This window comes from Melozone crissalis, unplaced genomic scaffold, assembly GCF_028551555.1.
Source record: "Melozone crissalis strain CALT ecotype California unplaced genomic scaffold, PUWL_Pcris_2 ptg000061l_1, whole genome shotgun sequence".
Lineage (NCBI taxonomy): Eukaryota > Metazoa > Chordata > Aves > Passeriformes > Passerellidae > Melozone > Melozone crissalis.
The window spans coordinates 8,255,379-8,276,615 of NW_026535839.1; the positions used below are offsets into that span (position 1 = coordinate 8,255,379).

Below are 21,237 nucleotides of genomic sequence, written 5' to 3' on the forward strand. Positions count from 1 at the left end.
TGAATCTGCTTCTCAGGAGCTTAATATATTGTTTTCACTTGCATCTTCTTTATTGTAGCTCTTTTATACCTGTACTTCAATTGCACATGGCATCTTTCCTTTATTGAGGGCTGCAGTTAATCAGCTGGTTCCATAAAGCACCATATAAATTCTGTTTTATGAATTCTTTGTCACAAGAATGTAGCCAAATGCCTCATGTCCCAAGACTCAGCAGTAACACATCACCTTTGCACAGCCTTGCAAAACCATATGGAAATTACAGCAGTTCATGAACAGAAACACCTCAATCACCTTTACTGTGTTAGGGATGGTAAGGAAAAAATAGAAACCAGTGATGTTTAACAGACATGTCTTAAAAAAGAGTGAGGAAAAGAAAGACAGAGAAAGTCAGCCTGGGTATGAGTGCATAGACATTTGCAAGGTTGCCTTTCAGTGCAAGAACGTTGGCAGTGCGAAGTGCTGCCATGAGCTCCCATTTTCCAAAATCCCTTACAAGTAGCAGATGTCTTTCCCCTTTCCTCATTCATTTCACACCCTAAGCTATATGACTACAAGAAAAAAAATCCAAAAAAATTATGTGCAAAAATAATTCTTTTTCCACTTAATGCATACTGAGAGAATTGACTTAAAGCTGTATTTATATTATCATTTAAATACCTATACCAGGCTTCTTTCTCCCTTTAGCTTCTCCAAAGTAGCTCCAACAAATCTTTTCAGTAGTGCTGTAGAGTTAACTTTTAGGAGACAGGACTTTTTATGAGGTTTTTGTATCAAGAGCAAAGAAGTCTGTGACAGGAATGGCTCAGCTCTAGACTAAAGCAGTGAAAAACTCACTCAGTCTCTTATTTCATCTTGGAACTCTCTCTGATAGAGCATTGATGACCTAAATATACAAAAAAGCCCCAGACAAAGTCTTACCAATGTCCTGTCAAGAGCTGCCAGTATTTCTGGAGATGCCCCTCCTGACCTCCCTGAGGTTTAAATGTCTTTTTCACAGCCCAGAGCTGCTCACAGTTATTCTGTGACCAGCAGCACAACTGAGTCCTCTCCTCCTCCAGACATTTCTAACCAAGGAGCACTTAGACAAAGCAGATGTTCACATTATTACACCCCAAGTGTATAATTATGCACTTTGTGCTAATGAACTCCTTCCCATTTCTATTGCTCCAGCTCCCAAGGACATCCAATTGAAAATACAAAAAGGAACTTTTTTTTTAAAAAAAAGTGAAATACTGTCCAGTGTTTTTTGCAAACAACTCAATTTCTTGGCATAATGTAAACTGAACAGATAACAATTCCTTCCACTTGCTTGTTTATTGAAAAATCCATTTTAATCATTTATTGCCTTCAGGGTAACAGCATTCTCAAATGCACTTACTGTATTCACTATACAGCATAATCCTCATACAATTAAAAAAAAATAAATCAAAACAGTTAAAAGTTATATTTGCTGGTAAAAAACTCTGCTTTAAAAATTCTGATCTTGTATTTTTTTTTTGTTGAGAACTTATTGCTCATGGGATTTTACTAAATTGAGGAAAATGATTAATATAGAAGCTTCATGTACCAATCTCAAATGTACAATATCAAGATTTCTATGAAAGATTTTTTTATTTGTAATGTCCAGAATGCTAGTGTCAATATTTAAAATGAAAAGGAAGCATGATATATAGTTCATAACACTGGTTAGTTTTGTGCCTTTGGCAATTTCCCTCAAACTGAGTCTCCACTGCCCACCAATAATCTGATTTAGAGATAAGAAACTTCATATATGAGATGCTTCTCCCAGTGCCTCTGCAGCCCATCAGGCTCAGGGGAAAGGACTGCAGATGTGGGAAGGATTTTTTTTACCCAGGCCAATCTTATTGCACTTTGTCCCCATATCCCAGTGCTGAGGTATCACTCCAGCACATTTGCTGCCAAGAGCTTATGGAAAATACTGAATTCACAGGGATGGTTTGCAGACCTTGAGTTTTCCATGCATGAAACCCAAGGTTTGTTTGTTTTTGTTTGGTCCCATCCCGAAAACAGGAGATCCTGCAGTTCAAAAGTTATTTCTGGTGTTTTTGCTGGGTTTCATTTCAACCAAACAGCTCAGGCAGGAGCTAATTAATCCCTTTGTGAGAACAACAAAACAGAATGAGGCACCTTTTTCTTTATATACCTATTTTTTTAGCCACACCTGAATGTTATTGTATAACATTACCAGAGGATGCAACACACTTGAGAAATACGTGGGCATTGCTTTTTCACAGCGAGTTATTACACAGATAAACAACCATGAACCAGAAAATCATGATAAAGAGAGAAATATGGATATTTTGTTGTCACTTCACAGTCCCAAATGAAGCCTAATTCTGGTGATCTCAACCAAGATGCCCAGGATTTTTCAAAAGATGGTATCCTTTTTGCTTTTCCTTTTGCATCCTTAACTCTCCATGGACATTTGAAACCTTTTCAAAAACTGAGAGCTTAAATCTGAATTTCAGTCATGAATGATCAACGAGGCATTTGTAACATGCATCTTGCTGTCTGGAATGACAGTGACATGATTTTATTTTACCCAGTTTTCATTTTTCCTGCTGACAGGGGTTCCCTGATAAGCAAGTACTTGCTGCTACAGACTACACTTAAAATTTGGACAATTTCTGACTGTTGTCTGTGCCTGATAACACCTGAACTCCAACTATCTTTGTAAACAAATAGAAAAATAGGTCACAGTGATAGTAAAATCACCTTCAGACAAGCAAGATGGAGCCACGACTATAAATTATTCAATCCAAACACATAGTGATATCATTGTATAGTCTCATAAAAGAAAATGTTTCCCTATAAACACAGCCTTCTAAACTATTAATGAAATTGGAATACAATATTACAGAAATGTAGTTAAGACCAAGTTTGAAAATCAGCACAGAGTAAACAGATTGCTTAGACATAATCTTAACCACTCTGAATGTTATTATTAATTAGAAATATTATAAAAGCTTGTCTGAATGCTTGTAGGGTCAAGGAATGTATAATTCAGCTTCAAATTTGAGATTTGACTGTCCAAGCTAATGCCAAGGACTGCTCCAAAGAGGCTGCCTCAGGAAACCTGCAGGGAAGGTCAAACTGCAATTCTGAGTGACCAATCCAGTTTTCAGAGTTTGACCCTGAATCTGAAAAAAACACTAAATGTGGAAAGATTGATATTTTAATATTTGGGGCATAAAAATCTATGGTGGTTGCCTAGAAGCTCCTCCATTATTTATTTTTTTTGTGTTGCAGGATATTTTAGTGTTTTTGTGTGCATGTTGGACTTCTATTTGACAGAGATGGGCCTGAGCCAAATCATTCAGATTTTAGTAATTTAGTAAAGATTCTCATTCTAGTCCACATCTAAGACAGCTACTTCAGAGAAAACAGATAACATTATTTTTTTATTTACATGCATTCCATTAAACTGAATTACAAAAAAATGCAATTCTTCAGAGGCAAATTAATGTAGAAAGGTCCCTGTTGGGTCAGTGGAAGCTATAAAATATGCAAGGATATATATTTGGAATGAGGTGGTGATATCACAAATGCCATCTTCCTTCTTCTGCACTAATAAAGAATTAGAAATTGAAAAAACCAAGAACTAATTTGCCACAATGCTGCATAAAAAGTTACAACCTGTCTGGAATGATCAATTAATCTCTGGGCTATACTCATTTATACCTCTATAGACTCAGAATAACTTAACCCAAAGTAACTAGCTCAATGCTGTTGATGGAACTATTCCAGATTTATACTGGAATAACTAAAGATGGAATTTAGTCCTTAAGATACCAAAAGGAAAAACTCAAACAACCCAGAAAGTGGAAAAAGATGTATTTGAAACATCCTAAGTCTTATTTTCCCCTGTGTTTTACTGAAAAGGTTTGGGGCTTTTTTCCCCCACACTGGGATGTTTTACTTTTAACACCACAATTATAAGCACTATAATTTATTTCATTGTCAGGTTTCCAGAGATTTTTCAAACTTCTTCTTGGAATAAATGTTAGGGAAATATTCCCAACAATGCATAAATCAATATCCATGAGAAAAAGCTATATGGAACCAGTCGTATTTATTTGATTTTGTTTATGATGAGAGAAATTTTAGTGCTGTAATTATCATTATCAGCACACAAACACCTGCTGTTACTAGATGGTGTTTCTATTAACACAGTGTGCCACTTCAATAGTTTTTTGTTGGCAATCCAAAATCAAATTACTTCTTGTCTGAAAATTATTGCTACTTGCTGACACAAAGTGTTTACTATGTCTGTCATTTTCTAACCTTTTATTTATGCCAGAAAAGGAAATCAATAGCCATTTAAACTTTTTTTTAATGCTCTTTATGAAACCAACAACCATTGAGCTGTCTCAGTGTGCTCTCTTTGGTTTTGTGGGTTTATGCATCTCAGTATCCTTTGGGATCCTGTATCCTTTGTGTGTCCAGGTGGGAAGTTGTCTGCAGGGTCAGTGATCCAGGTGATGCCCACACTGCCCTTGGGACCTGTGATCCTTTTAGATTTGGGTTCTGTATCAAATTTAATGTGGAACTCAGCAATCCACAGCTACTAGTTACATGGATGAGACCCACCAAATCAATTTTTTCAACATTATTTCTATTTTAGCAGGTGACCACTCCAGGGGAAGGGGTGAAACCTGTATTTACTGCTAAGCCTGGGTAAATGAACTGCTATAAATGCTTTAGAAAACTTAAGACTTGACTCAGCCTCAGAGAGATGCCAGGGATTTAACACAGCCTTAAAAGTTCTCTCTGCAAAGATTTCAAAAGGATTGAAAAGAATACCCTACTGTTTTTAATATAATTACACCACAACACAGTTATTTTTATGCAGTTCCTGTCTCCTGCTGCCATCTGGGATTAGTCCTTATTTAGCAATGATGAGGAATTATGTCTCATGTCCTGGTTCAGCCTTGAAAATTATGTCAGGAATTTTGGCCCAACGTGATCCTCTTGCCTGTTAAAGAGATGCATTTACCAAAAGGGCAAATCCTGCTGTCAGGGATGTTACTACTGCACTCAGCATCCTCTCAGCAAGCACCTGAGAGCAGCAAAGTGCTGCCTGCTCCTCCCTTCTGTCAGTGCTGCCTCTAAAGCAGATGTTGTCTGCTGTATTTTGGAGCCTGCTATAATTTGATCAAATCCATAGAAGATCATGCCAAAAAGTGACAGCTAGTCAATGGATGGTATCATCCTTAACTTGTTATCTGTCTGGGGCCTGCTGCAATCAATGCTTTTGTGCCAAGTTCCAAACCTTTAGAGCCAGATCAAAACACAACATTTCTACAGGGGACACTTCTGTCTCCTTTTCAAGTTCATGTCAAAGCAGCCTTCACAAAGCACCTGGGTGCTTTCTGGGCATAACTGCTGAAAGCACAAAAAATATTTTAATTCATATTCCTTGGTAAAAAAAGCATTAAGGTATCACAGCTCCAAACCTAAATTTACTCTCAGGCCTAACCAAGTCTTTTTGGCTGATTTTCCTTTAGGACACAATTATGACGGAAAACACAGCAACCTGAAAATTTGCTTTTAATTTCCATTGTATGAATACTTTGTACATATAATTCAGAACATCAGTATGGGAATATTGAATGGTGGTGAAAAATCCAATAGTATTTGCTCAAGTTGAAAAGTGATTTTAGATTTGATGTTTGAAATCTCTCTATATTCCTCTTTAGCAGAGCTTTGATCTCTTAAATCCTACCATTTTGGCTGTTTGCACCTACATGCTACAATATGCTGCTCATATACTGGTGCAAGAGAAATTTAGACTTGGTTATCCAATGATAAAGTTTGTAATTCACATTATGTGTTGTCAATTATACAGCCCCAGTCAGCTGTATTTGGGAACAGGAAACAACACTACATTAATTCTATATCTGGCCTTTCCCCCATCAGCTCTTGCTTTTGTCCAGTGCACAAAGGGAGGATTCCTGTGAGGTCAAGCAGCAGAACAGCCCTCAGCCATCACTGCTCTGCTCTTTCTTCTGATGCTTGCAAGAGCTTGACTTTGCTGGCTCGGGCTTGGAGCTATTGGCTTTTGCTTCCAAGAGGAGTGGGTGACACCAACAGCCATCCATGGGGAGCAGAGCTATCTGTCCTTGCCTGCTTCCCGACTTTCTTTAATCAAATATTAATTGGGTGCAGTCACTTACTTCACTACTCACAAACAGTAAGTGAAAAAATTGAATCTTTCATGCTTTGGGGATGCTTTTCTATGCTTTTGGCATAAAGACTGATCTGCTTGTGTGGAAGCTTGCAAGCAAAGAAAATTGTATTGGTAATAGTGATTATTATTTACAGAAACTACATAAATCAGATTTACTTGAGTAAGTTCATTTTTTCATGTAACAAATTAAAGAACTGAATTGCAGAATTCACACAGAAAATTGTGGAGCAAAAATATCAGATCCTGCATAGTTTAGAGCTAACAAACCTACTATTTACTGATGAAGTCCAGAGGAAAAAAACCTACCTGGTTTTCATGAGGTATACTAAAGCTTTGAAACCTTAATTTTGGAATGCTTTTCTTTTATCATTCCCAGAGTTTGAGACTCAAATAAGGAACTTAGAAATCTACCTGGCAATTCAGTATCAGAAAGAGTCTTTTTTCAAAACTAAAACCACAAAAGGAAACATTTCCTGACAAATCTGCACCAATTTCAAATCAACCATGTTCATGACTCATACTTCATCTTCATAAACTTTAAAATTATCTACTCTGCAGTGATGAAAATCTGTGAACAGCAATTTGAAGCTGAAATATTTGCTGAAAGTGGATTTCAAGACTTTAAATTTTTTAGTTGTCAGTCATTCAGACACAAGAAGTAATACAACTCATTTGGGAAACAAGACTGTGGTTTCTTCCAATGAATTTCATGCACTGAGTGCTCTTTTTATATAGGAAAGGAACATTAGACCTTCTCATCCATCACACTCAATAGGGCTGGTAGTTAAATGCTACAATTCATACCCTAAACAGTGTAGATTCTTGATCAAGCTTGCCAAGACCTATTCTGCAACTTAAAAATGTTCCCTTGACTCTCCTTAGAAATTTAAACAACACTTGGCATATTTGAATATATTTCCTTCTGCTTATTGACTTTATATTCCCCTTATCAAGATAATAAAATTTCCTCAGAAGTTGCCTTGGGCATTTCTGCAAGGTCAGAAGCATACAATGCACAGACAGGAATAAACCTACTTTAAATTACTGCATCCACTCATGCTCCAGTGGCTCTGCAACCCTGATGGCAACAAATGAAGTCTGGTGTGCTGGGAGCACAGCACTTTGAAAGCACAGAAAGGGTATGGTCAGACAGAGCCCTGACAGGCTGTTAAACATTTACCACCCTGCCTGAGCACCTCCACCACTAACAGAGACCAAACAGCAGTCACAGAGCGATGGGAGAAGCTTACAGAACCATATTATTGCAACCACAAATTCACACCTGCCAAGAGACAGCCCAGCGATTGCACTGCGTTGGTGTTTTGAAAGAATGAACAGCACATTCAAGGCAAGAATCTCTCCACTTGCCAGGAGCTTCTGAAGAACTGAAACAGTTTGTTTCTTATCTGAACTTATTTAGGGTGGGTTTTTTGGAAGCTTCTTTTGGTCTAAAAATAAGTTCTGCTTGATGAGGACTCAACTTTCTATCGCAAAGAGGTACCTGAGAACCACCAGCAGACAAGGTCCTGTGCCTTAAATAATTTCTGTCACTGAGAGACAGAAATCACTAGAATTTCTAGTCCTTTACTTTTGTTGAAATTATAGCCTTATTCATTTTACAGTACTAAATCAGAGGGCATACACACTCTGTAGGGCAACTAACCGCAGGGCAGTTTATAGCTCAACCTCTGTCTCTGGGTAGCCAAGTTGAAAATCAGCAGCTATCACAGAAGCATATTGTAAATCTGGGATGCTACTGTGAATTATGAAGCATATCAAGTGTTTGGATAAATCAAAGGAATCTAAATGGCTTAAACCAGCAAAAAGTAAAAGCATTAGGGCTTGTCTTCTTTGCCAAAATCTTCCATTAGTACCTTCACAGAGACCTGTTTTCTACCTCTCAGACACTGATTCAAAATTCCATTTAAGAAAATGAAGAACATGATCCTGCCATCTCCTCAAAGATTTAACTTTATGGTAGAAAGATTTTATTGTTGTTACTTGCCATTAAAGGTAATAATTCTGGTGTAGTTTTCTTTTGCTTGCATTTGTGCTATTTTATTAGTGTCTCCATAGCAGCAGTTAGCATTGCAAAAGGAATTCCAATTTTTAACATGATTATTAGTCTTCATTTTCATCCTCAAAGCTGGGATGTTTTCGAAGCAGCTCAGGGAGGAGGAAGGAATAAGACTCAGACACCACAGTCCATTGTTACCTCTGAGCACATACACTTAGATTGCTTTCCTTTGATGCTGCTGCCAATTTTATTCACAAGCGTATAAAAAAAAGGTCATGACATTTAGAATTACACTACTTTGGAAATTAAATGTTCCTTTAAGTTTTTAATTTCTGAAAGTAATTCATCATGGAATAATATTTGAATATGGTTGAATGAATGTGTAAAGATTAATGCAAACTGTCTTCAAACTGCAAGTTCACAACCACATATGTTTAACCTTGTTGTGTAATACGCATAAAAATGTTGATATGTGAGCTTGAAGAGCTGCATTTCCATTTTGCTGGAAGCATTTGCACTGTTATTCTCCTTAGTATTTTTCCATTGGCATGTCTGTATAAGGCATGAGGTTTAGCTCTCAATCATTTTCTACTTAACATTACACTTCACAAACCTGGCAACTAAACAAGGAGCAAAAATGAATCACAATGGTCTGCAGAGTTTTTTCAGAGTTTTATGTGAGAAATCAAACTACTGATCTTTAGGCTAATTCAGCAATATTAATGATATTATTGTAGCATATGAGAAAATAAAATAATTTTGTGTGAACATGTGAGAAAGCACTAAGATACCACATAACCAACATTAATAATAGTAATAATAGTAATAATAATAGTAATAGTAGTAGTAGTAGTAGTAGTAATAATAATAATAATAATAATAATAATAATAATAATAATAATAATAACATCCTTGTCACCAGGGCAATGGCAGGAGCATTGCTAGTTCAAGTCTGGCCTCTTGAAAAGCCCTCAGGAAAGTTGCTCTGCAGATCACCCAATTCATTAAATTAATGCTTTGTTGGCTGGAGTTAAAGTTTGAGTCAGGCAAAACAAAAGCCTGGGTTTCAGAATACATATACCCTGTCAAATTGCATTTATCAAGATAAGGGTTATTAGAATCTTTTTTCTCTTGTGTGAATGAAATTGTAAGCTTGAAATGTCACTGAAGATTTATTAATCTGATACTCCTTCTGATAAGGGCAAAGAAATAGAAAGGGCAGAGAAAAAGAAATATTTCTTGTAGCCTGATAAGGACTACAAGAAATAGAAAATATGAATAAGGCAATTTATCAGTGGGCATTCTGTAACTAAAAGACTCAAGCCACACAAAGCGATAGTACAGTTATATATTGATTTCAGAACACTGCCATCTACAACACTTGGTCAAAGTTTGAGAGCTGTGCAGAAAAATGTCTGCAGTTTTCAAAAAATGATAGTAAACCTGAATTTTCAAACTGTAGGCTGGAGTAACACTTCTAGAAAGTAGATGGAGACCTAAAGAATATTTTCTTTTCTACTTTCTTTTACAATTTTTCAATATTTCCATTTGAAATATTTTCATTTAAAATATTTCAGTTAATTAGCCAGAACTTAGTTTTCCTATGATACTTTCTCAAGTAGGAGTTAGTTTTGCAGCAATTAAGGTATTTGGAAGCACTACCTGTTTTGAAAATGATTAGTTGTACCATACCTCTTTCTCAGAATGCCTTACATAGAAAAGATGCCAGTTAAGAAAAGTCTTTCTTACATTTTTATAAGAACATAGCAGGAGCCAAATCATCTGCCATGATTTCATTAACAGTTCAACTTACCAGTTTTCTCTGTCTTGTGTTTTGAACTTTCAGGTCCTGGCAGGCAGGGGCAGGGCCCTTCACATCGAGCTGTGATGGTTTTGCCAGAAGTACAGGCATGGAACTCCATCTTGCACTACAAGCATAAAAAAAGAGCAAGGATACTATTTAGGACAAGATATAAAATAGCAGATGTCAATTAAATGAGAAATTGTGTTATCATTAATGACATTGGATAGATTGAAAAACTTCAGTCTCTACTGCAAATACTTTTATAAGATTACACTGACTATTCCTAGCCTTTGTTGTTTGCATTACCTACATTTTAGTTCTGAATTTCCTCCAAGAGCTTTGTGCCTGTGTAGTTGCCCTTTGCTCAGTGACTGCCCCGTGGGTATTTCCCCATTCTGTGTCCAGCAGCACCAGTGGCTGGACACTGGACTAATGCAGTAATAAAAGGAAGTGAAAGAAAACAGCACAGAGACACAAATGTTCCCTTTGGCTCAATACCTAGTGAACCAAATTCAGCTCCATTTTTTGTCCTCTTCAAGCCCTGCTTTTACAAGACCAGAATCCAAGGGCTTTTGATACACAGGGGAGTGTTGTCTGTGGTGCCCAGGCTGGAGCTCCTCCCTGCAGGGACTGCCCCCTGCCAAGGAAAATGGGAATCCAGGGCTGCAAAATCCCTTTGATCTGAGTTTTATTGAAGATTATGATTCCTTTAAAAGCAGCCCAACATGCTTACAGTTGGACAGGACGTGTTTTGACACAGCTGAAGGACACAGAGCCTGGACCATGGTGATACCATGGAGGATGCAGTGAGCAACTGGAGCTCACTGGGCAGCAGCCACTGCTGAAACCCAGAGCATCATCCTCTGCAATTCTGGTACAGGGGGAGCCAAGAGAACGGAGCAGGTTGTTGTTACAAGATAAACACCTCCTGCTTTGAAAGTACTGCAAATGCCTTGGCTTTGCCTGTGTTTATTTTTGTTAGAAGGGCTCATGGTGGCCCAAGCTTTAATCTAGCAGCAGGGGACCATTATGCTGTGTCTACATCCCATTCTGTTGACATTATCCCCCCACCATCCTGAGCTTCAATGCATCAGGGTGATTCTGTGCTCTCTGTGATGTCCTGCCCTTCTCATTTAGAAAATGCAGGGCCACACACAAGCTTGCAAGTGTGCAAGCTTGGCTTGTACTTTACACCAATTTTCCCCAAGACTGAAGGGAATATATGTACTTATTTTTCAACTGTTTGCTCCATAAATACACTTTGCTCAGAGCACAAAGACAAGAGAGAGCACATCAGAAGGAAAGGGAACAGGAGAAAGGACAACACTGAGTGCACTCCTGAAGGCAATGACTTTCTGCAGCATATTTTGATAGTCAATGTGTTATTGAGAACACAGGCATAAATCTTCTTCCTGCAGATGGAGTTGATCATTTAATCCCTTACAGAACATCAATTACTTACATATTTTATTATGCATAATAAATGTAAATTATGTATCTAAGCATTAGCAATTATACTTCAAATACCAACCTTTAAGATGGCACCAGCCTATTTCAAGCCTGTGCAGTTAAGAAAGGAAGAATTTTTTACTAAGAGACATCAAGGCAAGTTTTTCCTCAGCTATCCAGACAATTGATAAAAATGACACCCAAAAAGCTAAACACAAACCAAAAAAAGAAGCTGCTTAAATGGTTTGTATTATCTGAGGGCAAGGAGGAGAGCCCAGCTTGAAGATCACAATGCTGCAGTCATTAATCACATGTGAGTAAGATTACACCCATGATTAACCACACAATACTCCCACCGTGCTTGTTTGGGATGTTTGGTGTTGAGGGATGAAGATTAAAGAATTCCATCATTTTAAATATTAAATTAGGATAATACTAACTGCTTTTCAACACCTAATCACTGTATGTAGCTCTTCACTCCTTCCCTAGAGGAAAACATGGAGATCTCTTACTTTGCATGTGATGATGTGCTTACTCACTGTAACAACCTACACAAGTGGCTCAACTTTGGATTTAATGACCTTGCCTAAGCCTCACTAAGTGATATTCAGAGGCAGAGTGGCCACAGAGGATGTCTTGTGGAGCAATAATGACTTTTTGGATTATTCTGCCACTGGATCTACAGCATATAAGGAGCCTGCTGGCTTTCTCCAGACCATGGGCAATAAAATGATACACTGTGCTTGGAAACACTCTCAGTCTTTCACACCAAAGGGACATTATACATTTTGCAGACATGAGTCACAAAGCTCCTTGCAGTGATTGTGCACAGCATTCCGTGGGAGCAGCCCCACAGTTTGGGGCCAGTCCCTCTCATTTCAGGGGACTCATTTTGCCACTGATATGATTGGAAATGCCTCAACTCTCTGCTGAGCTGCTCTAGTAGAGCTCCCTAGGTTGTGAAAGCTTTGTATTTTTCTGCAGACTCCCTGGTGTGTGAACTGCATTTGTTTACTCTGAACCGCAAGGCCCACATAAACATCTCTAAACTATTTTACTGCAAATGGAAAAGCAGCTCTGTTATTTGTTGCTAAATGTATATGGAGATCAATAAAGTATATGAGGGGAGAAATGGTTGAACATATTCATGGAAAATTCATAAATTAATTTATTCAACGAAGATGTGGGAAATTACTGCAGAGTGTGTTTTGGTTAAAGTGTTCCCCTGAGAATCCACTACTCGTATAATGATTCCCTCCTTATTGTCAGTGAATCTACAGCAATGTGTTTTGCATAAGCATTCACATTTGAGGGAGAAAGGAAATAGCTACATAAAATTTATTCCTAGCTATTTTATTCTTGTCTGTTAGTCTCCAGCCTCCAGTCCCTACTAGAGGAGAATCTAGATTTTTTTTTTTTTTTAATGATATAATAAAACAGTGAATCTCTGCCTTTATTCTGCCTTTCAACTTCTGGCAGTCAGGTTTTCATCTAACCTGCAAGTAAGTAATTCTGTGGAAAAAGTTCCTGTGATCTTTTCTGCAAGGGTGTGTATTTGACTACTGAATGTGTTCATGGATAGCTTATACAGCCCAGTGCATTAATGCTGTGAAGAGCTTTGCATCCTGACACAAGCAGCACATGGATTTACTTACAACACAGCCAGGTACAGCAGCACATCCCAGCCCTGTTGCACCTTTCAGTGGCAAAGCAGAGTGATTGAGATGTAACAGGATGGCCCAGGGGGCCTGGGACATTTTGTGTGATTGATTCACAAGCCAAAAATCAATAATTGAAAATTTCTTGTAGTCATGCTAACACAGGAGAAAGTGCTAGGTTCCAAACTTCTGTTGCTTCTATCGTTAATTTAATATGAATTAACCAGGAGGGTATTAGGAATTAGCAGACAATATACATGACAAAGATAAACATGAAGTCTCATTTGAGGAAGAGTGAGCACTGAAACAGGAGGTTAAATTTTATAGTATACTAATTAGCATAAAACTCCTGTGATATTACATCATATTAATGGCAGTGTCTCTAAACCTGTTGTTGAACAGTGCTCTTGCCTGGAAGACACTGCATTTTTATCACCCTACAGCTTTTTACATTTTCACCAAGAATGATTTCAGTGCAGAGTTTGTTTTATGGTGCATCTTTTGTTCACTCACAATATGTCTCTTTGAAACTACACATACAAATAACAAAAGCTCATTATTTTCTACCTTAACTTTTACCCAGTGGCTGCCACAGGCAGAAGGTAAAATTTCCTAAAATTATAGCATGTATATATTTTTAGTCCAGAGTTTCTTGATATCAGTAGTGTTCCCTACCTATCTGTCTTAGCAGATAATTAGAATCCATTGGAATTCAGACACCCCTTTGAGAGGGGTTGTTTGTTTACAAGCTTTAGAGCTGTGCTTGGCATTGCTTCCTTAGCTGGGACTCTTATCACCATTTTCTTTATAAGCCTCTCCTTCCAGTTTTCATCAGATGGAAAACAAAATACAGTATTTGGAACACACTCAGATCAAATGTGTTTTTTTAAAAAAACTTGTCACAATAAAATGGTTCAGTATCTTTTCTACAAATCCCAAAAGAAATGTCAGATGGTACACAACCATTGCTGAACATATACATTAAGTTTTAATGGGAATTCTCCAAACTTTTCAGGCTCTGTAAAAACTGAAATCCTGAAATAAGGATTGAGAGACAGCAGTCAATCACATGAATTCGTGTTCATTAAAAAATCAGACACTAATGTGAAGTCTGGAGGTGAGTCTCAGCTCAGATTCTGGGCTGAGGACAGGGCTGTGTGGTCCCTGAGCACTTCACCTCCCTGCCCTGGGTTCTGCTGCCTTTTTGCTGCTCTGCAAACCAGAGCCTCCCTGTCCTGTGCCCTGGGACACAGCACCTCATGGGGGCACTGAAAATATGGGCCAAGCTCTGTCCCCAGGACTGGCCCCTTGGGCAGGCTGTCTGGTGCCATTAGGGGCTGTTCCATGGCCAGACCAACACTTGGTGGCTGCTGCAGTCATCTCATTTCTCTGGGCACCCTTCTGCTCACAGCACAGCTCCCCACTGCCAGGCCCCCTGCCCTGCACATGCACTGCTCCAGGATGGGATTGGCTTGTGCTACTGCAACAAAAATTAAAGGGAGGCTGGTGGAAAAAATAATTATAATAAAAACACCATTTTATCTTCTTACAACAGCTACCAGGCGAGCACACTTAATCTTTGCAATAAAAGCTGTACAAAGATATCTTAAAATCCTGGAGCTCTAATTAGGAGCTATGTTCTCCTTATGAGAATACATAGTTGGTGTTGATATTAATGGGAGTTATGCATGCATACCAGTGGTGGAATAAACTCTAATTAACACAACCAATCTATTGTGTAAATACATATTAAAGGCTTTTAAAAATGTGTGCTAGCTCTAGCTTTGAAGCAGATGTTATAGCTGATGGGCTCAGAAATTCCCCTCTCTGCAAGGAGTGACATGAAGAACCTTGTTATGTCTCAGGTAAACAACAAATATTTGAGAATGTCTCTCACTGCACAAGTAGCTGACAGGCTGGTGGTTCATAATCTGCTAGAAAAAGAGAACAGCATCCAGGTGAGGGTCAAGAAGAGAGAGACCCAGGCGCCAGGCCACTGATATTAAAGGGGCTGAACAGATTTATGCAGCCAAATGCAGTAACACCAAAAGGTCTCACAGAGCAAAGCTCCAAGGAGCAGAAATTGGTGCACACTGCACAGCTCTGCCCTCTGCAATCCTGCAGCTCTAATGAGGGACAGCTGCAGGACTTTGCCCTCTCAGGAAAATTACCAGGGAACAGAAGGAAAGCATGAGACCCCAGCAACCTTTAAATATCAGGGTAGGTCAGGCAGTCACATCAGCAACTGCTCCAAGCACATGGCTCAAGTCCTTAAGATTAGAATTGCCAGGTTTAAGATTTTAAAATGAAACAATTTTTTTAATTATTAAAATTTTTAGCAGCTTTTTTTGTTAGATACAATCAGAAAGTGACATGTTTTTCATACTTTGTGGTTTAAACAATATTACAGCATAATATTTTTTAAACCACAAAGCACCACCTTCAGAGCAACAGGAAAGTCAGAAGATTCATTTTCCAAGAAGAAACAATTGATTCTTGGGCTTCAGAAAAGAACAAGCTGAGTTGCATTTGGCAGCAATCATGCAACTTAGGATGGAAATAATTGCATATTTTGTGGCTTTGCATTACAATTAGAACTGTACACACCTCTCTAAAAATAGCCTTCAGCTTCTCAGGAGGAGGAGAACAGAAGGAGCTCCTTCTTTTCATCAGCCGAAGACAGAATGACTTTAGAAAACACAGAGCTTGATTGCCCCATAGAGGGTCAGCTCTGCTCCTAAGCAGAGTCTATGATTTGATAAATAAATAAATAAAAAAAAAATTAATAAGATAAATATTAAAGACTTCATTAAAGAAAGAAAAAAGAACAGTTTTCCAACGTGACTGATGGCTGAGGAGTTAGCAGGATGACTGCTTGTAGGCATGTTGAACCATCCCAGTGTTTGACTGGCAGGGCAGCAAACTAAGCAAATGATCCTGTACTTGTGTTGCTGCAAACTGCCCTTACAGCCAGAGCAGAATCAGCTAATCTGGGCACTTCTGGACAGACCAATGAAGCACAAAATTCTGTTTTATTACAAGGCACATTGCCCCAAGAAACAAGTGGCAATCAGCTCAATGTGAAGCAGGAAATTCTAAAAAATGCTGTTAATGGCATGAGCTGGATGATATGGCATTCAAGGCCACAAGACTATGTGGAGGTGAAGGACATTCAAGGGACCATTTATTAATGTAATGTGACAATGAAAACAAATGGTTTCCTATTCTGTGATCAAGCAAGAAAACAGTTCCAGGCACCAAAATCTACGGCATCATAAAGAAATTGAATTTGTTTTTACAATTTAGATGCCAGTTCTGGAAACACCTAGGTCAAGGGGTGTGTGTGGGAATCTCTCAGTTGGTTTATCACCTTGTAAGAAATCTTGGTCCTTATTGGAGAAGTACAGACCAAACAGAGCTGGAACTTGACACAGAAGAATCCATTCATAAGTTGAAATATTTGTGCAATGTTGATTTCAACTTTTCCTTCACTGGCTGATGAGACCACAATGAGTTAAATGAGAAATGAAGACAAAGCACTTCTGTCCCTCATATAAAGACACCCATCCTCCCTTCTCACTGAGATTTAACACAAAGCACCAGCCTGGCTTAGATCTGCAAAGCACCCTGCTCTCCTCCCATTACATATAATCCAAAGGCTATGGCACTTTGATTTTGGTGACTATTTGAGAGCACCAAGGTCATCCTCATACTCTGGGCTGTACCATCTGCTTCTTGTGCACAAATGCAGGAGTTGAGGTGCTGAGGAGATGATGCACAGTCACTCAACCCCATATTCTACACTCTGTATTCAGTCACAAAAGCTTTTTCTGCTAAATGTCCGCTCTGTTGTCTCCCTGCAGGATTTGCATGACAGGTCACTGATGATGAGCGTTTCCTAGCTGCACTTGGGAGTTTGTGCTTTCCAGTACACTACTCTGCTGTATCTCAAGACATGGACTTTAAAAAATCACTTTCCTCCTGCATTTCCTTTCTTTCATTTCTAGATTTATATTGTATTGCTTTTGCCTCTATGAAATTATTCCCTATTCTAATGCCTCACAATCATGAGCTGAGAGTTCATAGCTAATAGCACTATTCTAAGTGGAATGAAGCTACAATTTTTTTCCCCTTTAATAGACCAAAGCCATCTTAGATTAAAAGTAAAGAAAATCACAGAAAAACAATTGGAGATTTGGAGTGATCGATGCTGCTTGAAATGTACTTGCCATGTAATTGAGATGCATTCTCATTCTCATTCTGCAGCCATTTACTGATCACATGAGAAGGATGATTTGTCATTTTTACTTGCTCCAAATTACTAAAGGCAATTTAATTTCTCTCATGGAGACGACACATCAGATAACGTGAACATAATCAAGGGGTAACGATCTGTGGCTCTGTGCACACACTGCTGCTCCTGTTACCAGCTAAACAACCACCTGCATGTGGCAGAGGGGAGGCAACACCAGGCACTCAGATCCCCAAGCACAGGATCTCCACCCAGTCAATCACATTATAAACACAGCAATTTAGCTATGCCACTGACTACACCAATTTAGATTTCAGATGAGGCAATGCTCCATCTACAGTCATTCCCATACCCATCTGTCCATAACTGGACCAAAAGCAGCAGCTGGTGACCACTATAAAGGGTAGGCATGTTCCCTGAAGGCTCTTAGGTAATTGGTATGGTGGCAATATCTTAACATCCCAAAAATGTATCGGCTCTCCCTATCAATCTGTAATTACAAAGTATTTAGTACCATATTTGCAGTTACTTTTGGATGTCTGATAACAGCAGGATGTGACTGGGGATGGGATTCTGACCACTTATGGCTGTATGGACTGAATATCAGGAAAAGTCTGGATAAGTCCTGATATAATATCAGGATAAGCTCAACCCTCCCTCTGATGTATCTAAGTTTTCAAATCAAAGTCAAAGAAAAGTTTCTCCTACACCTGCTTCCCCTCTTGAAATGTTGGTGAATGAGTCTTGAATTTGTTCTATGCTGCCCATTTCTTCTCTTGCCACAAATATTGAGTAACAGCTGGAGTCTCATTTTGCTCATTTCTGTTCAGGGCCAGGTTGGATGTGGCTCTGGTCTAGTGACAGCTGTCCCCACCCATGGAAGGGCTAGAACAAGATGCTCTTTAAATTCCCTTATAACCCAAATAATTCTATAATTTTTGTGGTCACAAAGTTTTGTGCTTCCCAGGGCCTGTGTTATAAAATTTTTAAGGAGAAGGAGGAAGTACCTTAAAACATCTCATAATCCATGGAAAAGGTGTGGGGGGCTTCCAGGAGAAACAGAGAACAAGGGTCAGACCAAGTGCTGTACTCTGGGCTGCTGAGCTCACACATCCTGCACTAGCAAGGATCTCTTAGAACTCACTGCACTTTTTTCCTAGAAAATGGTGGGAGGAAAAGGCTGGAGATACAGCAAAAGAACACCCTGGCTTGTTTGACAAGTTGGTGGTGCAGCAAGCAGCACACTCAGGAGTTCACTTGTGCTGCCAGCCATAGGCCAATCATATCACCAAGTCCTGAAGTCCCTCTGCAAAACTGGACACACCAGGTTTTCCAGCATGCATGCTTGGTTTTCAAATGTGTCATATTTTTCTAACCAAACTTTGTCTTTGCATGCAAGAGGTGAAAGCCAGTCTGAGTTTTTCTGTTCCCAAGCAGCTCCTTGTTCCCTGATAACAGATTTCAGGAAGACACAGGAACATTTATTCCTGCTCTCTAGAATAGTTATCTCATCCTAATCATTACATCTATTAGATGAACTAGTTCACAGTAGGATGGACAGATTTCACCGACCATGATGTGGCCCCAGCAGTGTTCATTCCTTGTTACAGATGTATGAAATGTACAGTATCCAGCCAACTTCCAGCTCTCAGAGAGACTTTTTGTCTGTTGGTTACAGACAGAGCAAACCTGAAGTGTAAGTACAAATATAAAATACTCAGCATCCTGTAGTACCCCTGCTCTGCTTGCTTTTAGATTAGCAACAAGACTGAAGTCCTAAGAATGCCAGCATGCTTTTTAATTGACTTCTCAGAATTTTTATTTTGTAATCAAAACAAAAGCCAAACAATCTCCAATGCTAAGAACAAAACATATGACAGGTACTAGCATAGAAGCTTTAGGAATGTCTTTTGGAGCATAGCAACCAAGGGAGAGTAAGCGGGCTTAAGCTTTGAAGTTAAAGCTTTCAGCAACGTTTCTGATTTCTAAATAACACAATAGAAACAACAAAAAATTAAAGAAAAAATAAAAAATGGAAAAACCAAACCCCAGGCCTAGTTCAATGCTCACTGAATGGACTTGCTGTGAAAGACACCCATACAAAGAAAGCAGAATTAGCCTGTTTGCTTAGAAATCAAGTACCCACAGCTAATCCTTTTGCAGTATTATCCTGTTTTGGCCTGTAATAAATCTGCTTTAAATTAAAGATGTACCCAAGCCAAGAAACACCTCCTTTGATGTTTCAAATGGCTCAAATAAGCTGTTTGCTAGAAAAAGCTCAAAATATGAATTCTGCAACTGAAAAAATAAAAGTCCTTCTCCTACGCTACAAGGCTGGCACCTCTCAGGAAGGTCAGAGACCATTTAAAACCAAAAATCTGAAGCACCTCAGGCATTGGTCCCTCTTGAGTCCCTGCATTAGGAGGAAAAATCCTGAAATACATGTCTCTTACAAGCCAGTTAGCCAAAAGCAGCTAATCCCCCCCTTTTTTTTTACAACCATTAGATCACATCACTGGAATACTGAAACAAGGAATTTTACAGGTTAACTGAATGCAGGCATAGAGCTTGGAAAAAGCTTGGAACAAGGTAACTAAATTACTGCAAATGATATTTGTATTTAAGCTTGTATAATGAGCTGCAAGCTGGTGCAATAAACTCTATGTTCTTGTTTCCTCTTCCACTCAAGAACACAACTTTCAGTACTTGAACTGTATCAGATGACTCATCATGTAAATAACAGTTTTCTCCTGTTTTGACCTTGACTGCAGAAAGAAGGATTTTAAAAATAATACTGGTTTTACCCACCAAATGTACAGCAGGCAAGTGGAACTAACACCAGCAGCAATCCTAAGGCTGTCCTTAGTGCAGGAGTGTACATAATTGATGGGTTTTTCAGTTCCGACCATCACATGCCAATTTGTTTGATTTGGCAGTCACAACTGTGATTCTAATCAAGTTAGAAAAGCAGACCTGTGATTACCATCATCAAGATTGGTAGCTTTCCCAAAAAGAACAAATTGTGTATTTGCAATCCTCACTTACTGCTCACTTCCTTTCGAAGGGCGTGTTCTCGCCCAGAACTGTTCCTGGCACAGGGCAGGTCACCAGCCACAAGGACACAGAGCTGCTCAAACTTTCTGCTTGATGCTTTGATCATCCACTTCAGGGAAAATTGTTGCACCTTTGGGGGCAGGCATGGGAACTTCTGGGAATTTTCCACAAGCCACACAAAAAATGCAGGTTCTGGAGGGGTCAGGGTTAAGTGCAAGGAAGTCAAATCCCTGTCCTGTGCCCCTTCTCAGTGTTCTGAGTAACTGGGCTGGCTAAGGAGCAGCCATAAACCAACACCCACTCTCATCAGGATGTGACCTTTTCCTTCTGCCATTCTCAGCCATGAGACCTTGATCCCATGCAGTCTCATACAGGCAGATGCAGAAATCCTTTTCCCTTCCAAGCATGTATTATTTTCCTTCTTGCTGCCTTCTGAATTCTCATTAACCTTTCTGTCAGAACTGCATTAAACATGTCCTGTTAATTCAACTTATTTTTCAAGAAATCTGACATGGAGATGACAAATGCTCATGTAAATAAAACCCTCTAGTTAATGAAGCGCATAATAAGAAACACAAAATTCTAGTTTACAACACTTCTTATTTCAGCTTTGCTACTCCAGTGAGTTCAAAAGTGAGATTTTCTGAATAGCTTTGGCATCTGTCCCTATGGGAGCAGAAGAAAAGGTCATGGACTCTGAAGAAACCTAAAGACTTGAAGAACTTCCCTCCAAAGCTTTAGCATTTTTGTTATTCTAATATGAAATTCTATGGCGTACATATTTCCTAAATA

General features: G+C 38.9%; 1 protein-coding gene across 1 annotated transcript in view; it reads right to left on the reverse strand.

Moving 5' to 3' along the window:
• Nucleotides 1-21,237, reverse strand: part of SPOCK1 (SPARC (osteonectin), cwcv and kazal like domains proteoglycan 1) — a 262,026-nt gene that overhangs the window by 43,054 nt on the left and 197,735 nt on the right. Inside the window, exon 6 of the mRNA XM_054287845.1 lies at nt 10,042-10,156. Coding sequence (XP_054143820.1) covers nt 10,042-10,156 — 115 coding nt within the window. The remainder of the gene's footprint in view (nt 1-10,041; nt 10,157-21,237) is intronic.